At 42.6% G+C, this 18,798-nt stretch overlaps 9 protein-coding genes across 9 annotated transcripts; 4 read left to right on the forward strand and 5 right to left on the reverse strand.

The window, feature by feature from the left end:
• Positions 1-351: 351 nt before the first annotated feature.
• Bfra_003743 (uncharacterized protein) lies at positions 352-780 on the forward strand (the record flags this gene model as incomplete). The annotated part of the gene is made up of 1 exon (XM_037334148.1): positions 352-780. The coding sequence occupies one exon, from the start codon at positions 352-354 to the stop codon at positions 778-780; it is 429 nt and encodes a 142-aa protein (XP_037194235.1).
• A 1,106-nt stretch (positions 781-1,886) lies between these two features.
• Positions 1,887-2,405, reverse strand: Bfra_003744 (uncharacterized protein; the record flags this gene model as incomplete). Its single annotated transcript, XM_037334149.1, has 1 exon — positions 1,887-2,405. One exon carries the CDS (start codon positions 2,403-2,405, stop codon positions 1,887-1,889), a length of 519 nt encoding a protein of 172 aa, XP_037194236.1.
• Positions 2,406-3,717: 1,312 nt separating this feature from the next.
• Positions 3,718-4,983, forward strand: Bfra_003745 (putative thiosulfate sulfurtransferase rhodanese-like domain-containing protein 2-like protein; the record flags this gene model as incomplete). Its single annotated transcript, XM_037334150.1, has 1 exon — positions 3,718-4,983. One exon carries the CDS (start codon positions 3,718-3,720, stop codon positions 4,981-4,983), a length of 1,266 nt encoding a protein of 421 aa, XP_037194237.1.
• Positions 4,984-5,035: 52 nt separating this feature from the next.
• Positions 5,036-6,114, reverse strand: Bfra_003746 (putative retinol dehydrogenase 12 protein; the record flags this gene model as incomplete). The annotated part of the gene is made up of 2 exons (XM_037334151.1): positions 5,036-6,020; positions 6,071-6,114. 2 exons carry the CDS (start codon positions 6,112-6,114, stop codon positions 5,036-5,038), a joined length of 1,029 nt encoding a protein of 342 aa, XP_037194238.1.
• A 523-nt stretch (positions 6,115-6,637) lies between these two features.
• Positions 6,638-8,268, reverse strand: Bfra_003747 (putative aminotransferase class i and ii protein; the record flags this gene model as incomplete). The annotated part of the gene is made up of 4 exons (XM_037334152.1): positions 6,638-7,520; positions 7,574-7,646; positions 7,694-7,953; positions 8,108-8,268. The coding sequence occupies 4 exons, from the start codon at positions 8,266-8,268 to the stop codon at positions 6,638-6,640; spliced, it is 1,377 nt and encodes a 458-aa protein (XP_037194239.1).
• Positions 8,269-8,748: 480 nt separating this feature from the next.
• Positions 8,749-9,624, forward strand: Bfra_003748 (uncharacterized protein; the record flags this gene model as incomplete). Its single annotated transcript, XM_037334153.1, has 1 exon — positions 8,749-9,624. One exon carries the CDS (start codon positions 8,749-8,751, stop codon positions 9,622-9,624), a length of 876 nt encoding a protein of 291 aa, XP_037194240.1.
• Positions 9,625-10,836: 1,212 nt separating this feature from the next.
• Bfra_003749 (putative umta methyltransferase family protein) lies at positions 10,837-13,308 on the forward strand (the record flags this gene model as incomplete). The annotated part of the gene is made up of 14 exons (XM_037334154.1): positions 10,837-11,030; positions 11,077-11,124; positions 11,180-11,186; positions 11,241-11,285; positions 11,335-11,370; positions 11,425-11,543; positions 11,594-11,650; positions 11,699-11,723; positions 11,773-11,858; positions 11,932-12,003; positions 12,100-12,130; positions 12,190-12,330; positions 12,539-12,672; positions 12,855-13,308. The coding sequence occupies 14 exons, from the start codon at positions 10,837-10,839 to the stop codon at positions 13,306-13,308; spliced, it is 1,449 nt and encodes a 482-aa protein (XP_037194241.1).
• A 577-nt stretch (positions 13,309-13,885) lies between these two features.
• Bfra_003750 (putative cytochrome p450 protein) lies at positions 13,886-16,105 on the reverse strand (the record flags this gene model as incomplete). The annotated part of the gene is made up of 9 exons (XM_037334155.1): positions 13,886-14,042; positions 14,228-14,397; positions 14,465-14,549; positions 14,604-14,629; positions 14,684-15,025; positions 15,101-15,265; positions 15,315-15,449; positions 15,579-15,817; positions 15,883-16,105. The coding sequence occupies 9 exons, from the start codon at positions 16,103-16,105 to the stop codon at positions 13,886-13,888; spliced, it is 1,542 nt and encodes a 513-aa protein (XP_037194242.1).
• A 1,110-nt stretch (positions 16,106-17,215) lies between these two features.
• Bfra_003752 (putative vesicle transport v-snare protein) lies at positions 17,216-18,001 on the reverse strand (the record flags this gene model as incomplete). The annotated part of the gene is made up of 3 exons (XM_037334156.1): positions 17,216-17,303; positions 17,366-17,772; positions 17,822-18,001. 3 exons carry the CDS (start codon positions 17,999-18,001, stop codon positions 17,216-17,218), a joined length of 675 nt encoding a protein of 224 aa, XP_037194243.1.
• Positions 18,002-18,798: the final 797 nt, after the last annotated feature.

Consider the following 18,798-nt stretch of genomic DNA (forward strand, 5'->3'; position numbering starts at 1 on the left):
AACATCAAGGACTGTTATTCAAAAGCGGTCTTGCATTAACTCAGATGGCATCTTTTGATTATCGGACCCTAGTTAGTCTATGATAGGAATAAAGATAACAAAGGAAGTAGAGAACAAGTAGACAGTTTTCAAAGGGCTATCATTAAGAAAGGGGTTTTGGTGTCTTTGTCTAGCATCAGTTCATTATTCCGGTACAGTTTAGGTTTTCATGAACAATAGACGGATCTTAACTATAAGAGCAAGATCTGATCCCTGTCTTCTCCTCATTCAAGTCTCAAGTCACAGCCCTCAGTTTATATTCCCCAACTAAACAAACATCAGCATAACAATCTTCATAAAACATTCACCAAGATGTCTAACACTGTAGAAGCGACTATGCAAGAGCCGCAACCACCACAGGTTGACGCGGTGACCGAGAAGCTGGAAGATCTCACCCTCGGGAATGATAGCGATGAGGCCCAGAAGAAGTCTGAAGTCTCTGACAGCTCAAGTGAGCCTTCGCCTCCGCCAATCTATAGTAAACCCATGACCCCCGGATACAACGTGCCAGAGGCGACGATGCAGGGACCACAACCACCAGAGGTCGACGAGCTAACCAAGAGACTTGATAAGCTGAGACTAGGAAAAGAACGTGGGGAAGACCAAGGAGAAGATGCTGAGGCTGATGAGGTGACCGAAGCTCAAGCAATCATAGACCGAATCCGTGCTCATCCTCGTCGTAGAAAACTTGGTCTACGGGTGCAGGCCTTGATGACGAAGTTTGAGAAGGATGAGAAGTGAGCTTTGGAGCATGAGATGACAAAGCGCTGGCGCCGAGTTATCTCAAATGTTCTGTCGTGGACTCAAGCGAGAGGTGAGTCTTTCATCCGATTATTTCAAGATTAGATCGAAGACAATACTTGAAACAGTAGCATCAGCAATCAACTCTCTCGAGTGAGAGATCCGTATCAGGATAAGTCATTCGCTTAAACCCCACTCCTGAACCCCTCAAAACTTTTCTTGATCACAACAGTAGATTATTCACCCCTTTCAATAATTAAATATATTCTCTTTCACTGCAAACTTATAAACCCAGTCTTGTCTCCCAGTAAGTGTCTTCACCCCACCCCGTTCAAAAATCACAAGTAATATTCTAACACTTGAATAATATTCACCATGTATTGTATTTGTAATTTATGTGTATCTGTTCATTGGAAATTGTAAAGATGCTATGTCTTTAGCTTGTACTTAGCGTAGCTATGTAGGAGACACTTGAAAAACAGAAAGAAATTGTATAGATGCATAGTTTCTTTGAATGTTTTTTCCCATTCGGTTTGCGGTTTTGTGATACCCTTTTAGAAGGGAATGAGATTGTGAAGTTCTAGTATAATGCAGTGAATATACAGGGGAACATTCAGTAGATGAATGAAAGTTATTTGAATAATATATGAAATGAATTGTAGAAATGAGGATGAGGAAGCATTCAAGATTAAGACTGAGCTGGAGTATTTGAAATTATTGAGACCAGTAGATCGCAATAGAGATATCGAATCAACATAATGATTGATAAATGAGGATCTAAAACACTTCAAAAAGGAGGCAATGAAAATCGAGAATCGCAAAACATTTCTGATGCCTGCTTTACAAATGTGTTGTTATGTATGGTCAATCTATTCTAATAAACACAAATTGCTCAAATAACGAGCCCTAACCATGATTCCCCCTTACGACTAGCAATGGAGTCGCTTATCGACGGAGTTATTCACGGCTACCTGTGTTGTCTAGTAGAATTTGATCTTTAATGTTAACCGTAAAGAAGAGTGTATAGAATCCCAGCAGCAAAAAACCAATCATGTCTCAGTTCGTTGTGGTAATCTGTTATTTGTTTTAGCATTCGGTTTATCCTCTTATCGATCGGAGCAAGATCTTGATATTTGTGAACTATAACTTTGTACTTTCTTCTCTCCTCCAGAGATAGTGTTAACCTTTTTGGATGCTAAATGAGTATCTCGATCCCATGCCTGCTTATTTTCAATGGTTTCTTTCTTTGTCGCCTCCAATAATTTACGTTCTTCGATTCCATCTGTGGATGAACCAGATCGCGAGCCTGTTTTCGCCCTTTTAAATACACTTTGTTGAATTGCTTTGAATTTCTCCATTTTAGCCGAATAAAATGCAGCCTCAAATCCGGCTTCTGCTGCTCCTTTCAGATCACCGCTTGGCGGAGATTCGACGCAACTCATATCTTTCTCCAATTCCAGTTTACTTTTGGTGGCAGCTTCCACATTATTATAAAGATTCTCGATTGTCTTGACCAGGTTGGGATCAAGTACCCATTCTCTTCCATCCCAGTACTGTCCTGGATGTTTTTTTACCACAGCCCTTGATGTCTCTAATATTATGAGAAGAATGTGAGGGTGTAGCATTGCTCCTTTGTCTGTTATTATTGCCGTCTTCTCTGCTCTTACCTTCACTGTGCCGTTCGGAATCTCTAACCATGATAGGAAGCAAGACAATCAATCCTTAAATTCTTTCGTTCTAATTATATTTTGAGGATCGTAGTAATGGCAAGGTGTATCGTTCAGAATTAGGTGTTCTTTCAATTGACATGTCAATTGGTTCATTGTATATAGCATGCCAATATTTTGTTGATAATTATCCTAAGCAGCAACTCCCTGTACCTATTCATTCGAGGCAGAAGACAAATCAAGCTAGTCAAAATTCGACGACCCCAAACCCATTGGATAGTATCACAATGCCTGAAATGAACTGGCGATTAGTGTGTCCAAATATAAACATCCGATAAATGAGACGTCCCAGATAATGCAGTTCTCTGATTTAGTATGCTCACCACCTGAAACGGTGTAGAGCTTTGATTCGATGCTTGCAAGACAGAAAGAAAAACGCAAGGTCCACGTTTATTCCCACGTTGACTTTTGAGTGGCCTTAAAGATTGGGGCTCATGAAGTATCATACCGACCGTGGACCTTTGAGACCTTTCGCTTGAAATGGGAAATCCATTTCAGCCCCGCTTCCGAGAAATGCGATTTAACTCATGTCCCACGAAATGACGAATGCTTCAGAATTGAATCGAGGGAAACTAGACCTACAATCCATATCTATCAACCTAGTATGAATGAAAAAATTCCTAAAAGGGAAAAGGCAGTCTTCAAGAACAGGAATCAACACATCACTTGATATATCGAGGTGCCATTAACAGCAGAACTTTCTCCTGGTCCCTTGAATTTGCAATCCAATACGCTGTATTAAGATCGATGGGTAATGCCGTATTACATCGAAGTATTGTCTCAACAATTTCAAAGACAACTATTCCTGGATAGACGAAACTCCTTGATTGAATCCGACTCAGAACAATACCTCGCCGATGCTACATGAAGTATGTGACTAGAAAATGTCATATTGATGCGTAAGGGAATTGAGATGAGCGCGACAAAACTTTGAGAACTCTGCATGACTAAGCAAAGCATGACCAAATTCCTTTTCATGATTTTTCCAGGTGCAGCATGATTGAAAAATAGCAGATTTGACATCCACGCGGTTTTTTAAACTCTTCAAACCTCCACCGTTTCGGATCAAGTGAATGTCGCTGTCAAAGAGTCGTTCATGCTTTGGCAGGAATTACTGCCTCTAGGAAAAGTTGAAGCCAGCTTGCACGTGACGTACCGATCACAATTCTTGAGGCCTCTTCTTCACATATCGCCGTGTATCTGAACAGTGATGCCTTCCGATCCACTTACCTACAATTGTACCTGCCATCAGCCAGGCCTCGTGCTTCTCTTTTATCGCTACTTTACCTCCCCACCTCAACTCTCTCCACCACATTATCCACTCACACCTTCTACCCTCAAAGACTTGCATGGGTTCCAGAAGTCAACATGTGAAGCTCTAAGTCTTACTGGCAAAATTCGGGTCGCAAAGGAAGGTTTCAATATCACTGTTGCCGGTACGACGTCAGATGTGCATTCGTATATCGAATCTTGTATATCTCATTGGTCATTCGCAGGCTTAGATTTGTCTCTGGACGATGAGAAGGGAATCAAGGAGTTCTTCAAACTCACAAAAGGCTGCGCATGTGTTTTCATGGATCTGAATACCCGTATTGCAGATGAAATCACACCATTAGGAATCACAAACTACGAGCCTAAGAATTGGAACGCGGTTTCTTATCTCAGTCCTGCGGAGTTTCATGATATGGTCACGACTACGGCAGATGGGGAAGGAGAAAGAATATTACTCGATGTACGAAATCATTATGAATCGCGTATTGGTTATTTTGAGGCACCGCAGGAATCGGGTATCCAGACTGTGAAGCCACAGGTTAGGAGGTTTTCGCAGTTTCCGGCGTTTGTGAAGAAACATATTGATTTCACCTCTCGTTCTTTACCCGAGAGCGAAAAGGAGCATGTCAGTGCCGGAAGAACGATTTTCTCGTACTGTACAGGTGGTATTCGCTGTGAAAAGGCTACAAGGTGGATCGTTGAGAATGTGGATCAAGCCCCGCAAGACAGAATCTACACCTTAAAGGGAGGCATATCAGCTTACATGGCATGGTTTGAGGAAGAGATGATCGCTGGGAAGAAGAAAGAAGATGAGTGTTTATGGAAGGGAAGGGAATATGTTTTTGATGGAAGAGGATCATTGGGTTTAGGTAATGAGAATGAAAGGAGGAAAGTAGCGAAGTGTCATGGTTGCGAGAGGGAGGAAGACAGAATGGGAAAATGTGGCATAGAAGGGTGTGAGTTGGTGTTAGTGGTTTGTGAGGCCTGTGAAGGTGTTAAATGTTGCAGTAGTTGTGGAGATGAAGCTGAAAATGGGAAAAGAAATGTATGTGATTGTGAACGGCAAAGAGAATTTGAGCTTTGGGGGAGTGGGGGTATGAAGAGCGTGAAAGGTGTTTCAGCAAAGCAGAAAAAATCAAATGAAAGAGGGAAGAGGCAGATTCGACATGACACCATAGATATCAGAGTTAGAATATTAGAATAAATATTTGTTCATAATATATTACCATATTCGATAAAGTATCTCGCGTTGTGAATTAGAAAAGCTCAAGTGGGCAGCCTTGGTCGACGCTCTTTTTGGGCATTTTCTCCACAATAATTTCCTTTGTCAACTTCATCAATTGCTCGCCTAACTCCTCATCCTGTGACAGAGAGCTTCCCGGCTCCGGGATTGCCGGTGGACAGATATATAATCCACTTTCTTCTACTGCAGTACTTGCGTATAAGGTACTGACACAGCCATCCCATTGATCCTTCTTCAGCGGCTTCATCACGACAGACATGCCATATCCGAGTATTGGATATGGCTCATGAATATCAACTTGTGACATTTTCGTATCGACAAATCCTGGATGCACTGAATTGACCAAGATTTTGGGATATTTGGAAGTAAGATGACGAGCTAAGTAACGAGAATAAAGCATAGCTGCCAACTTTGATCGTCCATATTGACCATTTGGTCCCAAGTCAGTATTCAACTCTTCCTGATTGGCAAATTTGCAATCGCTTGGGGTGGCTTGATGAGCATTCGATGCCATATTAACGATTCTAACAGTATTTCCTCCCTCTGCTGTTTTCTTGAGGATTGGCATCAAGTGACTGGTGAGAATAACGTGGCCAAAATGATTAACAGCCATGTGTCTATCAAGACCGTAATCGGTAAGTTGATAGGTCATGATTCCCCGTGCAGCGAGATTGCATAAGACATCAATTCTATCTGTGCTTTCGGAAATCGTGTGGGCAACCTTGCATACAGACGGCCAGTCGGACATATCACACTTAAGGAATGTACATTTTTGAGCTGCCTCGGGTGAAATGGTCTTTGAGATGTCTTCTACGGCACCATCATAGACTTCTTGGGATACAGCAATGATGAATAGCTTGGCGAGGTTGTTTTTGAGAAGAGTATGTGCGCAACCATAGCCGATACCTTCGCTACCACCGGTAATCACTGCCACCTTTCCACTCTGATCAGGGCAATCCTCGAGGGAGAATTGGTGCTCTGGTTTTGCAAGAGAGTGTCTACAAAGAATTAACACAACGAATATCTGGAGAGAATAATGGATACATACGCACTACCGAAGTTTTCGGCGATTGTGTTCTTAACTGCCTGCATGATTCTGAAACTGGAGATGGGAGAGTCTGTATGTATAAAAAGTAACCTTGATTGTAAATATTTGATTTGATATACCAGGTAATAATCGGTGTGTATTAGGGAACTCTGTTGGTTTGAAAGTTGTATAAAACTTTGATCTATCTATATGTAGGTGAGGTCAATAGTCATGATGTCACCATGACCTAGTGTCGAGGCAAACATCATACCGCGGGGTAAAAAGAATCGTCTCCCCACGCCATCACTGTGTCTTACCTAGTAGATTGTCAACCATACCACGGGCCGCTTAGTTAAAAACCATTACGACACTTGCATAATAAGCATTCACGTATCATCTCAGTTAGCTCCAAAGTTCTTATTGGAGCCGTATCACATATCTAATGAGACACAAAATTCCTGGTTGATAGCTTCAATCGTAAGACAACCCTACGAATCATGGTTTCGAAATTGGTAATTATTTACGAGCTAGAACTACCTAGTTGCATATTGGCTCTGCATGTTAAAATCGCCGTTTATCATCTTACATTTATGCCTCGATATACTTTTTCAGGCCTCGTAATCTCTCTTTCGCTGATTCGAGCACTTCATCTTCCTTGCATACAGCAAATCGCAACCAGTCTTCGCCAATATGAGCATTCTCGTCGGTATAAAACTCGGTTGGAGGAATAGCAGCTACGCCAACCTCTTGTATCAAGAACCAACTCAACTTGAAGTCTCTTGGGCGGTCCCTAACGTGGTCTGGGAATGGATAGTCCGCTGGAATCTTGACTTTCTTCATGTTCACCAAAACAAAATAACCACCTTCAGGATCGGAGAATGGAAGGTCCAGTTCTTTCCAAATCTCGTTGAAAAGATTCATTTTACCCTTCATCTCAGTTACGGCTGAGTTCCAGAAGTTATTAGCATCGGCTTCTTCAAATCCAACAGCCGCAGCTTCTTGTAAGGGCGACACAGAAGAATAGCAGATTCTGGTGTGTGCTGCTGCAACATATTGAATCAAGTGTGGTGGTCCAATCAACCATCCAACACGCCACCCAGTCGCGTAGAAGTTCTTTCCAGCAGACCCAACTGTAAGTGTAAGTCTCTCAATTTCTGGAGATAAGGTTGCTATTCTTGTGAATGGTGTATAATATAATCGGTCATACACTTCGTCGGAAAGGATGATAATTTCGTTCCTGACGCAAAGTTCTCCAATCTTAAGCAATTCCTCCTTTGAAAAGACCTTGCCGACCGGGTTGTGAGGCGTGTTAATAACGATCATCTTTGTCTTAGGTGTGATAGCTGCCTCGAGCTCGGCGAAGTTTATTGTCCATTCTCCCGCAGAAGTATTCTGAGTTGCGCCCTTCTCAGGTGGATGTAGAGGTACGTAGCGGATCTTTCCACCTGGCATTTCTATGTTGCTGATGTATCTGTGAGGATTCAGCATCGCATTTGTGAACTCATATTCGGTAAATCGTCTTACTGGTCAAAGAATGGCTCGAATATTATAACCTCGTCCCCTTCTTCGATGAATCCCATGAAGGCACTTAGCATGCCTGCAATTGGTAAGCGTATATTCCGTAACTTCGTGGTTTCCCCTAACCTTCATTTGCACCGGTTGTAATAGTAATCTCCGTATCAGGGTTCAGCTTTCTCCCCCATAATGGAGAGTATGAATCTGCAATTGCTTGCTTGAGACGTGGACGACCCTTGGTTGGCGAATATTGATTACATTCGACCTTATCGAGAGCTGCCTTGGCGGCATCGAGGATGAATTTAGGAGGATTATATCCGAAGAAACCTTGTCCCATATTCACAATAGGTTGCTTGGGAGAGGCGGCAGCAGCCTCATTGACAATGGTCCTGCAAATGCATTATGTTAGAGATGTGATAAACATGGCAGAAAGCCATGGGCTTAGAGCAATTGTTTAGAGATTCCCGTGTTGTGCACTTGCGGACTTGTAATTAATGTTGACAACCAAACCTTCCATGAGACACAGGGCAAAACTATACATACCAAACATCTTGCTTTCTTGCAGCAACCCGAGCAGCAGGTTGAAGCTTAGATTTGTTACTCATGGTGGGGTGAAAGAAGCGGGGAGATGTGATAGAAGAGGTTTTGATAAATTGACCCGTCAAAGATGGTGCCAAATGAAAAGAAGATTTACGAGTTATCATTGAAATCACCGATACTTTAAGAGAAAGAGAAAGAGATAGGGAAAGGAAGAAAGGTGGGATAAGATAGCGATGATGAATAATCCCTTGATGATTTTGATATTATTCACGATTTCTCACACTCTCCTACTTTATTTATTACTGATTAGGTAGTCGGGTGCCGGTGTCGCAATGTCGCAATAATTCGGCATAAGGGTTACGATAAGGGGGAAGCTCCCGTAAAGCTTCCAACACTAGCGGCCGTCTTATCAAAATGTGGGGATACGAGTCGGGATGAAGGAGAAGGAGAAGGAGAAGGAGTATTGAAGTTTACCATCCGAAAAACATCACAAATTATCAACGCAAGATCACTGCAAGAAGGTTCATCGACTACTCTTGTATCGATACAATGATTCTAGATTGACAATAAGACTACTTGGCCTCGAGCTTGGGATAGAACTGGAACCCCGCCCACATTCGCCTTTCTCAATTCTTCATTCAACAATGACTTCAAAACCAAGCTCTGTCGCTTCATCACTATCAAAGCCATTGCATCTTACCATTCGATTCGCAGATTCAATCCCGGATCTGCTTTTGGATATCCCCACTCAGAACAATGTTACTGGTGTAGGATTGAAACATTTGGTCCGTTCAAAGCTTGAACCTCCAGCATCACAACGTCGATTTCGATTTATATATGGGGGAAAGTTTATACGAGATGATGATTTCCTAACAGCTATACTTAAAGTTCCGACACCTCCTCCACGGGCTGTAGATGCGAAAGGAAAAGGAAAAGGAAAAGATGTAGAACTACCACCTCCTAGGGTATACATCAACTGCTCAATCAGTGATGATGACATAAGTCCTTCCGAGCTCGAAGCAGAAACATTAGCAGCTACTACCGCACTCAATAAAGCAAAGAAGGAAAAATTACCAGATACAGCCTCTACGAATCTCGGCATACCAACTTCAAGCACAACAGTTGCACCGCGTGGCTTCAACCGATTCCTCTCCGCTGGGTTTTCCCCAGCTGAAGTAAATCAACTACGACTTCAATTCCAATCAATTCAAGCAAGCATACATACACCAGATACTATGCCGTCTCCTGATACCTTGTTACGGATGGAAGATTCCTGGATAGATAATAATGCAGGGAATGGCGCAGGTAGAGTTGAGGGTGGCTTTGACTTTGGAGATGATGGTATGGGTAGTGGATTTGATGACTTATTATGGGGCAACATTATGGGGTTTATATGGCCTCTTGGATGTGTTGTATGGATATTAAGAGAACCTGGAATATTGTCATCAAGAAGACAAATTGCTGTTTTCACGGGCTTCCTCTTAAGCATTACATTTGGGTTTCTAAAAGTTCTCTCATGATACGCAAAGATCGTTGAGCTGGCTTTTGAGATTGCCGAGGGAGCTTTCATCTTATGTCTTCAGATCTGTCGATGCGAGAGTGTCAGAGTCTGATCGAGATTTCAATGGAGAGTAGTGGAGGCTTTTGAAAGAGGTGGTGATGGTATTTTGCCTCGATTGTAAAAGCAGGTGCTTGCATCTTATGTTACTTGCTTTGGAGGGGTGAGAGAATAAGTGAGCGTCCGATGGAGTTACTGGGGCGTTTCAGGAGAAATGGTGACAGCGACGGAAGCTTTACATGATACCCGGTCATCTAAATCATATTAACATAGCATTGAAGATTATTGGCTTGCCATTTCCCCCGAATTCGGACTATTTTTATTCAACGGGCGAGAAACTGTCAAGTTGACGTACATATTTACGATCATCAGTGCATTCAAATGACGCCAAATTGGTGGTCACAACAGGCCACCCTCTAAGGCCGTGAATGTTTCTAGTCATTATTTACGAATATTTAGGTAATTTTCCCAGCCATTCAACTTAATCAAATGCACAGAAAGTTCCTCGGGGACTTTGCGTAAGCCGCCTGTCCCTTTTATCCAGCTGAGTATTGTGACACGGCTTCTTTACCCGCTGTACTAAGCAGATAATATCACCTATTTGCATTGGATGCGTTGAGCGAGCGTTGAATTTCTCATTTCCATTGTTTCATGACCAAATATTCTACTTTCTTTTTCAACACTTTCATTTCTTTGCATTATCATTCAAATCCACCACATTCAATGACAGTTATGGCAACACCATAGCGCCAATATTTGATCGCCGACCATATATCATGGTTAGTTACCTTTCGCCTACCTTCGGCTACTTGCATATTTTGCAGCACCTTGGCAGAATCTGGTTCATCCGTCCAAGCAAAACGGGCCCGGCACTCTGGGACGAGTCATAGATAGCCAGGAATCATCGCTGTCGTCAAACCCAAACTGTTGGAGGTTCCTTTGAGTATCGGAATAAGCTGCAATATGTACTGGTATGCAAGACACGAAAGATGTGGTATTACAAAGTTTTGCGTTGAGGAGATGACCAGTTGAACGACAACATATTACATTTATTGTATAAAAACTTTGCCTTTACTCATTTTTGTTTCATTCGAGGTTTCTTTCCTATATGAATATTTGATTTTCTTCCATACTTTAGTGATTCTGTTAATGTGGTTATACTTGAAACGATAATATGGCAACATCGCAAGAAGCAATTGACGCTTTTAATGCAGCTGGCGGAAGCCGTCAAGATACACAAGATGATACAATTTCCAATCCGATCGAAGTTGATGTAATGGCCCTACGAGAGTTATTTAAAAATCAAAGCTTACTAGTGAAGGACAACGACGCACTTGAGAACGATTCCGCATTCGGTGGACCTGCAGCGTAGGTAGTCGCTAAAATTATCGAACGTTGACTAATATCAGCATAGGAGCAATACGAGTAAGACATCGTTAACGTCTGGAATTACTCGTTATAGGTGAGTACTTCTATGATTCTTGCTGGAAGTACGTAAGCTGATTCAGATATTCTAGAGAAGAGGTATGGTTCGGGCTTCGTATACTTGAAGTGATCAAATATACTTATACCTTCTAGAATGGTCGGAGATATCATGCTTATAGAGATGGTAAATATTTGATGGTAAGATCTATTGTTTGCACTATCTACAGAACAGGACTGAGAATCCAAGCCCAACGATGATGACGAGCAAGATCGCATGGATCTAGTATGTATATGAGCATTCCAATCCTGGCAAAACCGATCTGATAGATATCCAAAGCTTCATCACGTTTTCAATCTTGTTTTAGATGGCAAGCTATACTTGGCTCCGATTGAGAACCCTCAACGGGTACTTGATGTTGGAACCGGGACTGGGATTTGGGCAATTGATTTCGCCGAGTATGTTTAAATCTGCTTAAAGGAGAAGGGATTCCTAACTTCGCTTCTAGTCAATACCCTTCATCGCATGTTGTGGGCTGTGACTTATCCCCAATTCAACCTGGCTGGTATGATCTTATTTATTCTTGTACAAATGTTTGCTAAGTTACTCGTAGGATTCCACCAAATCTTGAGTTTGAAGTAGGTCCGTGCTATCACCTTACTAGATCGAGATCCTGACCATGATTAGATCGATGATGTCGAAGATACATGGCGTTATAGTCAGAAATTCGATTTTATACATATCCGCTCCTTGGGTGGTTCCATCGCTTCTTGGTATGTTTCATGATTATGTTTGCGACGAGATGATATATTATTACAATGCATAATGCTAACTCTTCATACACAGGCCTCATCTGCTCGACCAAGCTCGTGATAATCTGAATGAAGGAGGTTTTATCGAGCTTGCAGATTTCGAATAGTGTGTCTCAGTTTCATTCTATCCTCTTCTTTGAACCTTCATCCTATGACGCCTCACTCATCACTTGAACTATTCAAATCTAAACTTCTACTATAGTCATGGATACTCAGACGATGGGACAGGAGAGGTGTGTATTATCCCAACCCAACTATGCTGCACTTTTCACGTCTACTAATCACTCAACAGCTAGCTCCATCGTTCCAAAAATGGCAAGCGGGCCTTGATGAAGCATCCAGATCATTCGGCCGAGACTTGAATGTCGTCATGAAATTCAAAGATTGGTTGGAAGAAGCTGGATTCGAAGCAGTGGTGGAGAAACAGTGGAGGGTATGTTTCATTCTTTATTTCGTATGAAAGAAATGGATGCAAATGGGATCCATCTCGAGTATCGGACAAAGTCTCGAGTATTATTTATGCTTCTAGACCTCCATGTTTTGGAAGATAGCCCATTTGTTTCTCTTTCTTTCCATGTTTGCAGTCATTCGATTGTTTTATTTTATTCTATGTTGGTGGAACTTTGCTAATCATCATCTAGCTCCCTATGGCACCCTGGGCTCGGGACCGTCGTAACAAGGAAATCGGCCTCTATATGCAACAAAACATGTTAGACGCAACTGTCGCGTACGGAATGGCGCATTTCACAAGGATATTAGGATGGAGTCCCGAAGAGTGAGTTTTCCTCTTTTACTCACCCACTCCCTATATTCCCCGCTTTCAATTCTCCCCTCAACTCAAATTTTCATACTCTCAGCTCCCATCTCCCTCCTCTCTCTTTCATACACCGTCCTCCATACATCCCCAACCTCCCAAAACAATCCCCCATCCCAAGCTAACCACCCCCTCAAACCCAGATACCAAGTCCTCGCCGCCGGCGTCCGCAACGAATTCAAAGACCCTCGCGTCCACAATTGGTGCAACATGTATATGGTCTACGGTCGCAAACCTACTAGTAGTGGAGAAGAAACTATTGCGCCTGCGGTGGGAGCACCTGTGCTTTCCATTGGTGCTGGTTTTGTTTCTGATAAAGAGACAAAGCATCCAGGGAAAGATAAAGATTCGGAGGTGAAAGTGGAAAATACGAACACAAGAGAGGAGAAAGTAAGCAGTAAGAAAATTGAGGAGCAGAGGAGAAGTGAAAGCGATATCGCAGCAGCGGTTCAAGAAGCGGCGGATAGTCTGGTGATGCAGGGAAAGGGGAAGAGTAGAGTTTTGGAGGTTGTGGGGGAGGGGGAGGGGAGCGCGCTGGGACGTGCATCTGCAACTGCAACGGGGAATGGGACTGGGAAGGGGAAAAGTGGAAAATGACTTCGTTGGGGGAGAGGAAAATGAAGTGATGAGATAGAGAAAGTAGGCTGTGGTTGGATGACAGAAAGTTCTATAATCTCGATGAGAGAAAAGTCTCGGGAGAGGAGATGGGATTAAGGTCAAAAATGGATGATGGTTAGTGGGCATTTTATGAGTTTCATTATCTATTTATCATGGTAAATTTAATGTAGTGAGGGGAGAGAAACGGAATAAAATTTAAATAATAGGAGATATTAATTAGCTTGAGTCTAAGGATATGCATATAGTTAATGCAATCTCATAATATAGAGTAGTTTGGCTGGAATAGGATATCTAAGGAAATCCATCCCACTGTATGTGTGCACTATTTCCTTGATCATAAAAAAAACTCTCGATACACTTGTCAATATAACATCAGCAGATTTAGAAAACAGTCAATAGAAACAAGAAATACCCACAACCAAAGAATATTCATCAATCTTGCTTCCAGCTTTCAACTCTCAGCTTCTACGCCATCTCAACATATCTCGTCCCACCTCACCTCACCATCTCCATCTCCATATCCCAACAAAAGTTCCCCCAAAGAAACCAACTCAACTCAACAAAACCCTAACCCCCTACTATCCATCCCCGGCTGCGGCAAAAAATAATCCCTCTTCACCCTAACATCTCTCTCGAAATCCGTTTCGTAGAGGCGGATTTCGAAGCGCGATACGATGACTGCGAGCGCGAGGTGGATTTCAGCTTTTGCTAGACTGTGTGGGGGTGAAGGTTGTTAGCGAGTTGTGGATTTATATAATTGTGGGATAGAGAGGGACAGAATGTCTGTGGGGTTTTCCTGCTGCGGAATGATGAGGGGAGGATGTGTGTGGATAGGAAGGTTTAGATTAGGGTGGGTTGGGTTATGTAGGGAATTGACAAGAAGAGAAGATATGCATACACCTGACCAATACAACTCCTTGAGCCTCGCGAAAAAGAAACAAGATATTTTTCAAGAGTGTGGTTTAGACTCCCATCCGCCAAAATCCATCTTTCGGGGATAAATTGATGGGAGGAAGGGAAGATTTGTTCATTGTGGTGTTGAAGCATTGTGCTCATTCCGATGGGTGTCTATTGGAAGGATTGTGTTAGGGTAAACTTTGGAGAGAGGAGGAAGGTTAGTGGAAGAGTAACTCACACCGGCGGGAATTTCCCATTTTCCATATCGTAAGTTCTCGTTGGGTGCGGTGCGAGCTAGTCGACTTGAGACGCCGTAGGAAAGACTTTTGTTCATTACTATCTAGTCATCTTCAGGTCGCATAAAATATCAAACTCACCGTAACCCTTCAAGCGCACAAGCGTTCTGGATCTCAAGTCAGCCTCGTACACCCCTCAATTATGATCCTAGCACACTCACCAAATAAACCAATCTCTCCACCATCCCCAGCTCCACTTTCTTCAACTCCCCATCCTCTCTCCTCTCCAATCCCACACCTCTCAATTCTTCCCTCAACTTCTCGCACCTCACCGCGTCACTAGCTAGATAATACATCAAAATCATCAAGGTGTGAGCCGTCGTATCCGTACCCGCCCCAATGATATTAATAGCCTCCTGACTCATATTAGAGAACTTCTTTTCGCTTTCCGGTAAAGAAGAGGAGAGGAAATTATGAAATATGGTGCGTGGGAAGCCATCGATAGGGGCATCGACTGGGAGGATGGTGCCAGAGAGGATTTCGCGGATTTGGGTGCGAATTTTCTGAGAGGATTTGTGTTAGCTGGAAATTAGTGAGGAGAAAGAACTAGAAGAAAGGATAGAGGAAAGACGAAGTACGTTGTGATGATCGAGCGTGAGGATGACGCTCGGAGCAAATTCATTTAGGATCCAGTGCGGGGTATGTTCCATCAAGGTATAAATACTTGGAAAAAATTTGGCCCATTTTGATATGACAGATAGAGCAACAAAGGTTTGTGCCCATGAGGGGTTGAAATCTGGAGTCTGTAGGGTTCTATTAGAAGTGTTTTCAAATGAGAAGGGTAAGATGTACATCGAGATGGTTCCAACAACGGTTGGTTGCGTAAAGTGTAACGATATCGGCCGTGTAACATTGAAAGGGAAGACGAACGATAAGCGGTTGATTCGTGTTACGGAACTCTTCGAGGCGTGATGAGAGTTTCTCGACCTGTGGACAGATAGAGATGTTAAGACTGACCCGGAGCACTTGCAATTGGTATGAAAGGAAAACATTTAAACAGCCATTGGGAGTAGACGAATGCCTCAGGTTTGACAGTCCAGTGGAGAGCAGACTTACCATAGAAGTTAACATAGGAGAAAGGCGATCGATCGAAGCTTTTGAGAAGAATGGATTGAGTGCAGACCTCCTCATTCGATGAATATAGTGATCCTCGGCTCCGAATCCAGTATCTGGCGTGTTGAACTGTGCTGTGTAAAATGGATCTTTGTTTCTCAAGCCATTATAAGAGAATAGGGTGTTGTAGTATTCGGGATCATTGATATGAATTTCATTTGGCCCGATCCGGATAATTGGACCTAAGGAGAGTATTCAATACGATGGTACTTGGTCTTCTGAAGTATCGATTGGCCAATTCACATACCATATTTTTCGTGCCATTGTGCAATCTTGAGGAAGTACTGGCCTGATTGGATGCATTCATGATAAAATTCCGACCAGAGGGTGACTGCAGGCAATATAGGGCCCGGAAATCTGGATAATGGGTGGAAGTAAATACGATATACAACGCCCAAGATGCAGTAAATAAGAATTGAAGTTCCAAGAATAGCTACCACGTCAAATCGACTGATATCAGAGGACAACATGTTTAAAGACGAATTAAATCAACGACAAACGATCAAAATCCGAGTATGGTAATGAAGAAGAATTGAGAAAATTCAGAGTGATGGTAATAGAGGAGATATAAAGACATGATTGCACACCATACTGTATACTATATTCAAGCACCGTCACCGTCACATGGAGAACAGCAGCCTCAACAAATTGGAGCATCAACATTTCACCCTTGTCAAAAAGCAAGCAGCCATTTTTTGAGAGCGGCACTTTCAGATGACATACAAATTTCCACGTTTTACACACGAGCAGCCCAATTGGAATTTGCGTAAATCTTGTAGCTTACATAGCGTGTTGTATTCCGACGTCAATCTAGCATCATAAGAAGTTAAGTTGTTTTGCGTAGGCTAAGTACTTCGCTGGTAATCATGTAGTACTCATAAATGCATACATGGTTGCAAGAAGTCTTATCGGTGCTTCTTTGGGACCTTTCTGTGCAACACGCCACCGGTAACGAGAAAAACATGACGGGTAAAGACATTTTGTCAATACCAATTGGTAAGATAGACCATATGAAACAAGGATACATATGTAGCTGTGGTGCCATGATTTCTCATCCTCAGATATTTGGTATCCACCCAGAACAGTTGGGATGGATGCCCGCACATGCTTAACTGAACGGTATTCGTTAGATCATATGTTTGTAACTCGTGATATGCAGAGGAGATTTGCATCGGTATTCACCTCACCCGGAAATGATAGACTCAACATAACATGTAGAAAGCATGTGCACAAAGAGGCAAACTCGCTGACTGCAGCAAAATATGCAAATGAGTTGGCAAGAATGAATTGGGAAGTGATCAAAGAAAGTATCATCATAAAGTGCCAGTGCGAGGTTCACTACATGCCATGCACTTGCCCGAATCACGCGATTGATATTGTATCTCGGACCGCTACCGAATTGCACTCGGAATTCCTCATCGGAAACTTGACTAAAACCAATCAAGCTACCCTTACACGAATTGCTATCAAGAACCATTTGATGTAAACCAATTGTACAAAGTTATATTAGAAATCAGCCTATGGCAAAGTGTAACTGAGAACCAAGCACCAAAGAACGCCCCCGTCGAAATGCAAGGAGTCTATCTGAACTTGCTAACAATAACAGCGATGATAAGAAGAACTAAGACTGTTATAATGGCCACGGTGATTATCCGGTTGGTAGCCATCCTAAAAGAGGGTGGTCAGCGTGACATTCTCGGCAGTTGTGAGTGGAGCAAGGGACGATTTACCTACGAGACATCCCCCTCAACGTCTTTACACTTCTATCAACAAACCCCTCGCTCTGTATCAATGTGTCATGTGTATGTTGAATGGTCTCTCTCTGTCTATGTAAATCTGCGAGCGTGCTAGCACCAATAGCCTCCGTCTCATTTGCTAATGCTTGACTGGCCTTTAATCTCTGCGAGCTTCGGTCTAGTCTGTCTGTCCCTGATAGAAGTTGTTGTCTTTGTTCGAGTTGAACATCGTTTGGATTATCAGAATAGCGCGAACCAAATAGAGCCGATCGGTCGTTTTGCAAAGTCTTCAATTTCCTCTTTGATACATCCACATCTGATTCATGATTTCGAAATCGTTGGTTAACTTTGGTACGAGTTGCAGAAGGGATATTTTGTTTCTCGAGTCGCATTTGATCAAGCTAGATAAGAGTAAGTACTAGATAACAAGCATTTTATTCTTGAACCTACCAATTCATTTGCCTCCTCTAATGCTCTCTCAGCTTGACTTATGGCAGCTTTACGAGGTTCTCCGGTAAGGTCAGGGATTTGGTCCAACTTTTGATTTAAATCGGCTTGAACGAGTTTGAGCTCTGCTTCGTAACTGCTGAAGAGCTCCGAGCCTGCATCGGTATCGAGAGGATTTGACATGATTGAAAATGGCGGGTGATGAAATCAATGGGTGTGAATGTGATGGGTATTGAAAAGGAGATTTGGATTATTTCAAAGAATAATTATTAATGACCGGTGCCTTCTGATGGCGTCGTAATGCGGCAATGTAACACTGAGCAAGCAACGCAATACTTCCTTCCTTGCCCGGTTCAAAGTCAAAGTCAAAGTCAAAGAGTATGAGAGTATGAGAGTATGAGAGTATGTATGTATCACAAAACCGTGGGATGGAGAGGGGGAATTATGATAGATGATAGGTCAATAGGTTGTCTATTGAATAATGTATAATGTACAGTTGTGTTTTGATTATTGTTGTTAATGCATTGACAATTCAAGGAAGGGGAAAGGAAAGGGAAACTGGAAGTTGCGACGTCTAAAACAACATTACCAGGTACCTACGTACACAGCTTAATCAATGTCAGCCTTGGGGAGTGTAGTTGTGGCTCAGATCACGAATGTGGCTCAAGGATCATGTGATGTGATGCATGTGCCACTTGTCATAGGTGTCATCGGATGTGTGAGGAGTGTTTGGTTTGCTTTTAATCCATTTGTGCCATTTGGATGTTTTCTGTTTCTGTTACTTGTGCCCCGTTCCTTCATCGGCGTTAATAAAATCCGATCGTCCGAGGTTCGCCCTTTGAAAGCTACAAGAGCTTACCTATCGATCCTATCTCGATCTATCTACCTAGATAGTATCGATCTAGTATCGAGCTATTCCGTATCCGCCCTCGTCCCTCGTCCTCGTACCTGGCTTAACCTTAGCCCCTGCTCTATTTTTC

Source organism: Botrytis fragariae, assembly GCF_013461495.1.
Source record: "Botrytis fragariae strain BVB16 chromosome Unknown tig00000045, whole genome shotgun sequence".
Lineage (NCBI taxonomy): Eukaryota > Fungi > Ascomycota > Leotiomycetes > Helotiales > Sclerotiniaceae > Botrytis > Botrytis fragariae.